This window comes from Anastrepha ludens, chromosome 5 (assembly GCF_028408465.1).
Source record: "Anastrepha ludens isolate Willacy chromosome 5, idAnaLude1.1, whole genome shotgun sequence".
Classification (NCBI taxonomy): domain Eukaryota; kingdom Metazoa; phylum Arthropoda; class Insecta; order Diptera; family Tephritidae; genus Anastrepha; species Anastrepha ludens.
The window spans coordinates 123,158,601-123,171,279 of NC_071501.1; the positions used below are offsets into that span (position 1 = coordinate 123,158,601).

General features: G+C 36.7%; 1 protein-coding gene across 4 annotated transcripts in view; it reads left to right on the top strand.

Moving 5' to 3' along the window:
- The first annotated feature begins 230 nt into the window (after positions 1-230).
- Positions 231-12,679, top strand: part of LOC128864553 (T-box protein H15-like) — a 42,521-nt gene continuing 30,072 nt past the window's right edge. For all 4 annotated transcript variants that reach the window (XM_054104271.1, XM_054104272.1, XM_054104273.1 and 1 more), the window contains exon 1: positions 231-1,501. In XM_054104271.1, coding sequence (XP_053960246.1) covers positions 1,054-1,501 — 448 coding nt within the window. In that variant the 5' untranslated portion in view covers positions 231-1,053. The remainder of the gene's footprint in view (positions 1,502-12,679) is intronic.

The following is a 12,679-nucleotide window of genomic DNA, read 5'->3' on the forward strand; positions in this document are numbered from 1 at the left end:
CTTGAGAGCTTTTTACCTGCTAGTCTGCTTGGTTTCTTCCACATTTCGCCAATGTTTATGCTGTTGGCTGTTGTTGGCTTTTATGCTGTCGCTTGTTGGCTGGCTCGTTGTGAATGGCCGTTTACTCATCGCTCAGGCAATTGTCGCCTCCATCGATCAGCTGCTGCGGTCGCCGCCACTTTCTGCCTTTCAGCTCGCCACTCGAGTGCGTTTTGCACAGTGAACTTCCACAGCACAGCGGCGTTGGCTTCACTTCCATTTATATTGCCGACGCTTTCAGCTATTCCGTCGCTTCGTTTACATTCTAAACGCTACCGTCTACGTATCCGTCACCGCGACTCAACTGCATTTGCCAAATCCAAAACAGCCGCGCAACTGTTAGCGGCGCGTTTGTTGTGTTGTGCTAAGCTGTGTCGCGCTCGCCATTGACTAAGGCAATGCACAGGCTGGGACGGGCGGGCGCCACCTGACGTTTCGCCAACAGTCGCCGTTTGGCATCTTCATTCATTGGTCAGCAAGACAATGAAGCGGTTGTCGTGTTAACGGATTTTCGAGTTTTCACCGGCGCCACATACGCACTGTAAATTCGTAAGCGGAGCGTGTTGCACGCGTACGTTGAAGTTCATACGCGAAACGGCTGGTTCAGAGATATCTAACAAAAAAAAAAATAAATAAAAAAATACAAGTTGTTGAAGTTCGATGTTAAACAGAAATTTGAGTTTATAAAATTTAACGGGAGCGAAAAGAAATTTGCGAAAGTGTGGGTCTTCAACTTAGGCGGAAACCAAATGAATATCAAAAATTGAAAATAAACACAAATATAAAAACTTATAATAAATACACACAGATGTTCAAAATGATAATAAAAAATGTAATGCTTGGTGCTTTCGTTTTTGGAATTTATGCTTAATACAACCAAACATTTTCTAAACTTTATTTATCACTAAAAAATAAAAATTAAAATTTTATGTTCTTCAAAAAGTTTCAAAATTTCTTTACAAACGAATTATTGAAGAGTGAAAATTGCTATCAAATCGTCAGCAATACGAGAAAATGCTTTTGAGCAACATACCAACTCAGTTACAACAACAACAACAAACAGCATCAGCAACATCGCCACAAAGCCAACTTCAGCAGGAGAAGCAGCAGCACCAGCAACTGCAACATAGTCAACAGGAAATACAAATTTTCAACAATAACAATAACAACCACTGCTACAACTATAACGATAAGAAAAATCTGAATTATCCACCCGCCAACGTGACTCAGCAGCTCCCGACATCCGCGACAACAACAGAAACGCCCACCACCGCCGCCGTCGCTGTGGCCGCAGCCGCTGCAGCCGCCACTTTGTTGCTTAAACAAACTCGCGTAGCAACAAGAACAACTACAAATACCAACAACAGTAATTCCTGTGTTAGCGCCACGGATTTCTCAATTGCTGCGATAATGGCGCGAGGCGCAAATGCCTCGAGCCGCGAACCATCCGAAAGGAGTTTGAGTGAGTAATGAGATGTACTTTATTGCTGAGATGTGTGACTTTATTGCTTATGTAAATGCATTTTCACAGCGATAATTCTTTACTAGCAAAAACAAGTAAACCGTAGAAAGGAATAGGCCCAGTTGCATATGTAAATGCATGGAGTGGTTACGTATGTATGGAGGGTTAGGAATGCGCGAGATATGAAATTCCCTAGAAAGTTGACACCTGTGGTTATTTCTTATAAGAATATAGCTGCAGTTAAGGCTTAAAGAAAGGAGATAGCAGAGAAAGTGAACCCCTTTAAGGACCCTTTCATCTGAACAATATTTAAATATTTGAAGGTTTATATAAACTTGTGGGTTTAAAAACTCATCATTATAAAGCAAAATATGTGTTTTTAACAACAAAAGCATCAAGTAACTTACTAAGGTGGCGCTACATCCGTGCGTAAGTTTTGGTCGAATCCAAAATAGCGGCAGCTGTTTCTATTCTGCGTTCGCTGGTGCCAGTTTGAAATCCCGAGCGCTGTCAGGTTCTGCAGCTCTGAGCCCTTCCAGCGAAGATGTGAACTTCTACTTCCTTGACTTCCTTTTTGAGGTACTGTTTGGTAGATTCAAGTAGAAAAGCTAAATTCGGTGCTAACCGAACTTTTTATACACGCGCACTTTTTAGCAAAATTTTAATTTATTTAACCGCTAGAAAAAAAAACTCGTAGGCAAAGAGAGTTATAGTTTGTAGCAGCGAAGGGACGAACGGGCGTGATTTTGATCCGATCTCAATAACATGTAAGTCGAATCTTAATGAGGTGAGGAGTACCTTTATGATACGTTACGGTACCTTTTTTATGCCGTCTTTGAAATTTGTCCAGTAGACAGATATAGAATTTTATACGATAGAACAACGCGTTGAAATTATTGAAACTTACTGTGAAAATGGTCGATCTTTAAGAACAACATATCGCAAAATTCGTGAGTTTTTTTGGTGGAAATAATCGTCCAAAAAAAATTAAACTTATTCTGTCGAGGATAGAAAAAGGACTAGCAGACCAAAAACTGTACGTTCTGTTGAGAATACTGCTAATGTAGTACAAAAAACTGCTGATTAGGCATTCATAATCGACTTTTTGCAATCCTCACAAATTTTTAACGTAAACTCAGCTTTAGTGATGAAGTTCAATTCATACTGAAGCTCATTTCACATTGTAGGGGCTTGTAAGGGATCAAAATTACCACATCTGGGACGAAGAAAACCATCGAGTAATTTCAGAAAATGATTATTTCCGCTAAAATACACTGTTTGTTGTAGTTTTTGAGCTGGTGGAGTGGATGGTGGTGGCCCGTTCTTCTTGGAACATAAAACAAAAGAGCTGTTAACGTCAATGGACATTACTATAAACCACTCATTGAAGATTTTTTGTGGCCTAAACTTATAGAAATATGATAAAGAAATCTTTATCTTATAATAGACCACAACTGGGACCACAACTCACACAGCACTAAAAGCTTTGCAAGATTCCCGGTCAATCAATTTCACGCAATGATGACATAAACTGGCTACTTAATTCATGCCATCTAACTCCACTAGACCACATTTTGTGGGGTTTTTTGAAAAATAAAGTCTGTGTGAATTAGCCAACCACTATTACAGAGTTGAAGCACAACATTCGGATCGAGATTGCCAAACTCAATGCGATAATATGTGAGCGTGTGCTTGAAATTTTAATTCTCGTATGACAGCCGAAGGTGGCATTTATATAATGCCATTTTTCACATAAAATTGTTAAGAGCCGTATTTTGAATAAAAATAGTGAAAACTGAAAGAATCAAAATTTTTATTTTACAATAACATCTAGGCGCTTTTTTTTGAAATACCCTTTCCTTTTTTATTTTTTATTGAAACGTAACAAAAAATAGCTGAAATGCTATGTAGCTGAAATGCTACATAGTATTACACCTAGTAAAGCTAACGAGTAATATTCTTCGGTATAATTAATTGATTGCACATAAACAATTAAAATTTTACAACACAACTTCAACCACTAAGTCTCGAGGCTTGGTTCTTCGTAGTCTTCTTGTGTACTTCTTCTCTAAGAGCTAAACTTTCGCGTTTATGTGCTCTTCCAGCCCTTTTTCATGCTTGTAGCAAAGACAATTATAATGGCCGCAACCTTTTGCACCCACAGATCGTTTTGCAGATCGGTATTCCTTATACCTCGTTTTGAGCTCCTCCTCCTATTTGTTGTGTGCGTCTTGATGTTGTTCCACAAATGGAGGGACCTACAGTTTTAAGCCGACTCCGAACGGCAGATATTTTTATGAGGAGCTTTTTCAAGCAGAAATACACTCGGAGGTTTTCCATTGTCTGGCGAGGGGCGACCGCTATTAGAAAAAACTTTTTCTTCATTTTGGTGTTTCACTGAGAGAGAACCTCTGTGAATGCCGAATGGTACTCGCGCACCAACCCATTTACCTACGGCGGCCGCCTTAAATGATTAAGAAATAGGAATTTTGAATCAAAAATTACTCCCAGATCCAAAGCTTTGCGGTTCCTTAATTAAATATTAGGTAGTAAATAACTGAGTACTATAAACATGAAAAAGTATTCCAAAAAGCATTTCCTAAAATTTAGGTGCAGGCAATTTTTATCACCCCAAGGCGCGCTGCCAATAAGATCTGACTGGAGCTAACATGAATCGGAAAGACTTGAAATTTATTTAAAAATTTTAAAATATTTTAAATTTACTTAAAAATTTATTTAAATACTTAATTTTAAAGTATTTAAGTATTTTATTATACAAACATTGAATACAGATAATGGACCTAGAATACCGCCCTGAGGGAGGCAAGAAGAAATATTATCAACAGCAGTTACACACCTACGGCAAGAAAGGAACGACTTTACCCATTAAACAAAAAAATGAAGTGAAACCGGAAACTATGCAATTCGGAGATTAAAATTGAGTGCTTGACCATTTCAAAAGTCTTAGAAAAGTATACGGACTTTATCGACTTGGAGACTGTCATTGAGGTAGTAGTCTGGTCAAATACTTGTTTTTTATAGATAGTTTTTAAGAATTTTTTTTTAAGAAAATAAAATGCGATCGTTTTGATTTTATAGTATATTATTATTTACATCAAATAGTATACAACATTTTTTTTTGTTTTTTACATATTTTTTTGTAGTAGTGTGGCACCAAAGTAAGCGTCTTAAAAAGTTAAACTGATTATTATTCTGTCATTCTGGCAGGTGCTACTATGAAAAATTAGTATTTGACCAAACTACTACCTTGAATGCAGACACAGCGAGATTAGTGACAGTTGGCCTGCCATGAAACCACACTGGTTGTTGGATATGTAATCTTTTCCAGCGTAATACAATCATTGTTTGATAATATAATCGGACGAATCGATTTCGTAGATAGTTTGGAAATAGGCTTGTACTTACCAACATTATTTTTATTACCAGACTTGAATTAAGGTGGGATGGATTTGACTTTCCATGCATCCCTAAAAACGCCTAATTCTAGCGATTTATTAAAAACCAATTTCCCAACAAGCGTCCTTATACTAAATTCTAATTTTGACATTGAATTCGCATTTTCTCGTTTATGAAGCATAAAACGAAGTTTGAACTCATGTTTAAAAATAATTTAGAAACAATAAAATTAAAATAAAAAATGGAATTGAAAATTCGAATCGTCATATTCCACATTTTCAGTACGAATGCATTATAATCCGAGAAATATTATATATGTATGTATATATATATATTCAATGATCAATGCAGAGAGTCAAACGTATTTGCTTTTGAAAATCATTTTTTTTTTTTATTTTATTCTTTTTATTTAATTTGGTTTTTTTTTTTGTGATAAACGTCTTTTATTGTGAGAAATTTATAAAATCTTTATACTTCTTTTCTTTAATTTTAAGTGGAAAAAAAGCACAAGACTGAATACTTTATTTTGGGACTCAAATTTACTTTTCGTGATGTTTTAAATCACTAAAGCTTTGATCTTACTGATGTCAGCTAAATTTAGAACGGGTTGAAATCAATTTTATTTATTTTTAATTTATTTATTGAAGTAAAAATTAGTCAACAAAAACTAAAGTACCATAATTTCCAAAGAGCACAGCTCTTGTCATTTAAAGTTATTTTCTCATTTATTTTACGCATTTTATTTTTGAATAGTATTTTTCTTCCTAATTTTACACACCATTACATGCATTAGTGCAGCAATAGCCAGCTTGCCTCCTACGCCGCTTAGTTAGTCTTCGCAGAGCCCACTCTACACCTCCCTGTTCCTCAAACGCGTCTCTTAAAGTTTCGACATACAAATTTCTTATATCTAAAAGTGTTAATCTGTCAATTGGCAAATTATGGCTAGAGGCAATTTTGCATAAGAAACCTTTAAAATGTATATGCAACGATTTTTTAAACTCACTATTTATCATTTTATGCAAATATTCACACATTTTCGAATCAGTCAGGCAAATCATGAAGAGTTTCATGCGCATAGATAAATTTAATCTAAGCAAATATAAATATTACCACAAGCGTATTTGCATACGAGTACGAGTAGATTTGCAGCGCACATGTTTATGTATGAATTTACTTATGAATATTAACAGAAAAACGCCTCGAAATGCCACGACCCAAACGCTTGTTGCCAGTAGTAGCCAAGAGGCACTCAGCCGCCAAGCGTTGAGACAGACGAGACAGCTGAGACAGCCGACAGCGCATGCAAATAAATGTTTTTCACACTTCAACATCGTTGAAAGGAAGAGGAAACGAATCATTTTGAGCTTTTCGAAGAAATCATTTTAATGACTAAAGATGTGTGTGTGTGTGCGTGCGTACTCGCCAGTTGTTCACTTCAGTTGGAAATGCAAATTTTTAAAACATTTTGTTGTCATTGTTGTAGTAGTGTTGAGAACTGACAAAGTTGACCAATAAATCTGCACAGTGCACAAACACACATACACACGTCCAAGAGTGTGCTTAATGTATAATTTCACATTCTGTAGTTTTAAATTTAAAATATGTAGTGAGAAAAATTATAAATGTGGCGCGAATAAAGTCGTAAAGGTCATAATTTGTGCGGCAATGAGTTGTAACACACAATACATCAAAGCGATCCACAACCAAAAATGAATATTTAAATTTTTTTCTTTGCTCGAATTAATTATCCAATGGTGGCACCCCAATGAAATAAGTTGTGGAAATTAGTGGGATAAAGGGCTGATAGGTGGCGGTAACTTTCTAAAATTATGTGTGGATTTAGCCATCAGCAAACTATGCAAATAACCGACTGGTTGCTGGCATTACGCAAAATGAAGATGCGATGTGATTTTCTGGATATGTGAAAATAAAATTTCGTGTTTGAGGATTTAGAAGCCGACGCTAAACGCGTTTTTTATAAATACACATTTGTCTAAAACTCTCTGGTTTATAATAATAAATACTTTTGCTACAATCAGTTATGTTTGATGAAATATAAAGGACGACTGCACAGCTTATTTCAAAATTTTAAGAATACATCTGCAATTTCCAACGCATAAATATCTACATATCTGCTTATGTATGTACGCAGGGTAACTGATCAAGTCTTTCTAGATACTTAAGGGCATTATAATGTATTTATTCATTATTCAACTGTTCAAATCCAAAATCTTGAGAGGTAATTAAAGTCAGACAGCGTTCCAACGAGTGGTGCTTTAGCCTATATAATGACCTACTAAAGCCAGTGCGAAGACTCTTAAAACGACGAAACTTTCTGCAAAGAAGATTAAAGTGTATTCTTTCTAGAAGGGCGGGCAGTAAATTTTGCCATTAACGAGATCAAAGATAAATGGGGCTGCTTGAAGAGTACCTTCGTCACTTCATGGGAAAATACTAATCAATCGACAGCGAGATTCATATGATGGTTTCGGGACCGAGAAATTGAGTGAACGGAGTGAAAAACGCACAAAATCCTCACCACTCGATTTATGTACTGCATGATAAGTTCTCCAAATAAAAACAGAGTAATCTAATTTGGACCAAACAAACGCTAATGCTGAAAACAGTGAACGACATAAACGCAGCCCCCTGCCAGCTGTTACGATCAAACTAATGAGAACCCCATGTAAATGAAAAATTCGTTCCTTCCATATCGTACTATCGTAGATTTTATCTCAGGGTTTTTAAAACTTCCCGTAGAACCCTGTCAGCTGATTGCTCTCTCACCACACAGTGTTGCCAAATAGGACATTTCGAAATCATTTAAGAAAAACTATATTTTTTATAAAAACAATTTAAAAACACTGTTGAATAATGTTTTTTTTTTGTTTTATCAAACAATGAAAAATTGTAGCTGATAACGCGGATGTGTGAAAAAGTTTGTAAGCAAAAATATCAATGGCAACATTGTGTAGATACAACCAAACACATACACACACAAACCGATGTATTGTGTAAATATGTAACTAAAAGAACGCAGTTATTCTCAAGGGATGAGTTTTTGTGCGGTAAGGGATTGCGCACGTCGTTCACTGTTTTCAGCATAATAGCCTAACTTAAATCTGCTATATGCGCTGATGATAATAAAACTGATTTAAACATCACAAAAAAAACATGTGTTGAAGTTTATGAAACTGATGAAGAAGAACTTGCTAGAGAAACCGACTGGATCCTAAAGAAAAAAAGGCCATCCAAAAAACGTAAAGCTGAATCTTCTCCTGAAGCTGTAACACCATCAAAATCTACAAGTAGTGCTAATGATTCAACAAAACCAACAAAAACGGAACAAGTCAATAAAATACCTCGTCCTCCTCCCATAATTATCAATGGTAATAATGATTTTAAAAAACTTCATAGTCAACTTATTGCCACAATAAAAAAAAAACTTTTCATTAAACTTTTAAACAACGATGCATGCAAAGTAATAACGTTCGATTCGTATGACTATCGGTCTGTAACAAAATTGTTGTCAAATGAAAATATTCCTTGGCACAGCTATGAGAATAAGCAAAATAGACCTATCAAGGTAATAATTAAAAATCTTCACCATTCCTGCGACAGCGATTTAATAGTGAATGACTTAAAATCACAAGGGCTAAATGCTTTAAGCGCCATAAACAAACTCAAGTGGAAAACAAAGGAACCACTTGAAATGTTTCTCATCACCTTCGATCCGTCTGAAGATGTGAAAAAAATTTACGGAATTCAAAATATATTGAACACCATAGTAAAAGTTGAACCTGTCAAATCTACAAATCTGATACCGCAGTGTAAAAAATGCCAATCTTTTGGCCATACTAAAAACTTTTGCGGGAAACCCTCACGATGCGTCAAATGTGCAGGTAAGCATGCCACCATTGATTGCAAAAAAACTGAGCTAGAAAGCCCAAAGTGTTGTAACTGCGGACAGTCCCACCCTGCAAATTACAGAGGCTGTATAGTGGCGAAAGAACTCCAAAAGATTAGAACGAAAAAGCGATCCCAAAATTCAAAACCAGTAAACAGTACTAACAAACAACACACAATCCCAAAACCTGCTACAACTACTACAAGTCTTACAAATAATCCGACAAAAATCCCTATAATAAATAAACCGGCTACATACGCACAAATTACCAAAAATTTATTACCGAACGAACCTATTGTGCAAAATCCCCTTTCAGCTATATTAAGCAAATTAAATGAACAAAGTCAAATCTTCAAATCAATTGAAAAACGCTTGTGTGCCCTTGAACAAAACATGCAATTTTTTGACTATGAATAAAACACTAAAAATATTGTAATATTATGGAATGCCAACGGTCTAGCTAAACACCAAACAGAGCTAGAAGTTCTGCTAAACAACGACGAAATTGACGTATGCCTAATAGCTGAATCACACTTCTCAAGACATTCATATTTGAATTTTAAACATTATTCCCTATACCATACTATTCACCCCAACAATTGTGCAAGAGGTGGCAGCGCCGTTCTCATAAAAAATAATATAACCCACCACTTGGAAGACCAACTCAGCGCCGAAGAATTTCAAACAACTTCCGTTTCTGTCGAGGCCTTCGAGCAACAAATATTACTAACAGCTTTATACAGCCCACCCAGACATCAACTAAAATCTGAAGTTTACGTATCTCTCATCGAAAGATACAAAGGACGTTTTATTATAGGAGGCGATTTCAACGCTAAGCACGTACATTGGGGGTCTAGGCTTACAACAACGAAAGGGCGCGAAATGTTTAAAGCCATAAGACAAAGAGGTTGCGAAATAATTTCAACTGGCAACCCAACATATTGGCCTACAGACACCAACAAAGTACCTGATTTGATTGACTTTTTTGTCTTCAAAAATATTCCCGCAAACCTTCTTTCTATTTCCGAAGGCTTCGATCTGAACTCTGACCACTCACCGATCCTTTTAGAAATATCAGGGAATGCGGTACTAAATAAAACGTCTCCTCGTCTATTTAATAACTTCACCGACTGGCAGTACTTCCAACTGCAATTACGAGCTGTAGTGGTAGACACCGGCCGTATCGTGACTGTTGATGATCTTGATGATGCCGTGCTTCAGTTCACGCAAATAATTCAAAACGCAGCTTGGAACAGTACGCCCCAGCAAGAAGTCACATCAAACAAGAAAAAATACCCACCATATATCAAGTTGCTGATAAATAAAAAACGAAAACTTAGACGTCGTTGGCAGCAAACCAGATATCCTGAGGACAAATTGAAACTCAACCAAACAACAAAACAACTACACGTTCAAATTCAGACATTCAAAAATGATAATTTCAATCGATTCCTTAAGAGCCTCACATCTGATAAATCCACAGACTACTCTTTATGGAAGGCAGCAAAGTCATTTAACAGACCGATAAAACACATAGCACCCATCAAAATAAACGACACCCAATGGGCAAAATCCAATGAGCAAAAAGCAAATTTATTTGCAGAGAATCTTTGTAAAACCTTCTGTGCCAATGATGGATCTGAAGATATTGACATCTCGTTAAATTGGATTGAAAGCGATGTCAGCATTGAGCCAGTTAGTAACGAAGAAGTAATGAGCGAAATTTTCAAAATGAAAACGAAAAAAACGCCTGGTTTCGACCTCATAACTGCAGAAATTTTTCAGAGATTGCCCAATAATTGTGTTACTTGTCTGTCTCAATTGATTAATTTGTGTTTTTTGTTAAAATATGTTCCTATGTACTGGAAGACAGCTGAAGTAATTATGATTCTGAAAGCCGGAAAATCGCCAAATGATGTGTCTTCATACCGACCTATTTCTCTGCTACCAATGCTGTCCAAACTTTTTGAACGACTGTTACTGGCTCGAATGTTGCCGATTATAGAAAAGAAGAGAGTTATTCCAACGCACCAATTTGGCTTTCGAAAAAATCACTCCACTATCGACCAAGTTCACAGGGTTGTTAGAACCATAGAGTGTGCGATAGAGGGAAACAAAGTTTGCGCAGCGGTGTTCCTTGACGTCTCGCAGGCGTTTGACAAAGTTTGGCATACAGGCTTACTCCACAAACTAAAATTGATTTTGCCCAGGAATTATTGCGAAATCCTCTCTTCCTACCTTGATGGCAGATACTTTCGTGTCAGACTTGACAACGCCTATTCATCATTGCAAAAAGCACGCGCGGGGGTACCTCAAGGAAGCATCCTAGGCCCTCTCTTGTACCTCTTGTATACGTACGACTTACCGGTTCACGAGCAACACGTTACCGCAACCTTTGCAGATGACACGGCTATCCTAGCAGTTGGAGAAGTGATAGAGACTACAACGACGAAATTGCAATCAGCGGTGAGTTCTATTGCAACATGGGCAAAAAAACGGCGTATCAAATTAAATAATTCCAAATCAGTTCACATTATATTCGGCCTGAAAAAAACAATTTACAAGCCAGTCTACATAAACAGCGTAAATATACCGTACGTCAACGAGGCAAAATATCTTGGTATAACCCTTGATGCTAAACTGCGTTGGAAGGCGCATGTCAAGAAAAAGCGTGAAGAGCTGGAATTAAAAACAAAAAACCTTCTTTATCTTATTGGCAGACACTCTATTCTGTCAACGAACAACAAACTACTGCTATATAATCAAATACTCAAACCGGTCTGGACGTATGGCATTCAGCTATGGGGATGCTCAAGCGAATCTTGCATGACTATTATCCAACGATTCCAAAATAAAGTGTTGCGCAACATCGTCAATGCTCCATACTATGTGAGAAATCTCGACCTCCATCGTGATCTTGGTATCTTACCCATCACTGACGTGGCGAAAAAGTACGCCATGGCTCACAGACAACGTTTAAGTACACATGTCAACGCTGAAGCATTGGCTTTGCTTCAGCCAAATACTCATCGTCGGCGGCTCAAGCGTAAAACAGTTTTAGACCAGATGTGCTCCCAGTAGTAGCTATACCTTATATATTTATACATTCATAATGAATTTATGAATATTGAGGCATCTTAGTTTTTTCCTTTTTTAATATATACAATATGTTCAATAAAAATTGCTCGTTAGTATCTTTTCGTTGTACTAGTTGTAATTTCTAAACGTTATTCTGCTTATACTTTAAGATGCGTTAATAAAAAAAGAAAAAGAAAAAAAATAATAGCCTAGACAGACGGCAGCATTAATCGGGGTAATCGGCGCATTACGCGGATTAGTAAGCAGCTAATTTGCTTATTGGACACTTTTTTCAGTAAAAGACAGTATAAAAATACGGCTATCAGCTGCCCTGACACTAAAAATTTATTATTTATTTAAAAAAAATCTGAAATTGCAAATTCTCAAACTGCTGGGAAATATCAGAACAACCAATATAATTCCGAATGTGTTAGTGCAAATTAGCATTGCATCCAGTGTTTCTTGTTCTTCTTTTATTTCATTCTCAATAAATATTATCTGTTTTTCTGCAGTTTTGCCATCGAAGATTCCCCTCACCCTCCTAAATTATGAGAATGAAGTCAAGTAGTTAATTCTCCTAGGAATAATAGAGCATATGGACCCGTGGAGTGCGAAGAGTGATGACTTACAAAAACGAGTATACGAGTAGTAAGTGAACTGGAAACGGCAGCTTAAGATCAAAGAAAACCCCTAAATCTTTAGTCACATCAGGCGAAGCAAAATATGTATAATTAATATGATAAGATGTTTTAAGGGGGTTTTCCAGCTTAGAA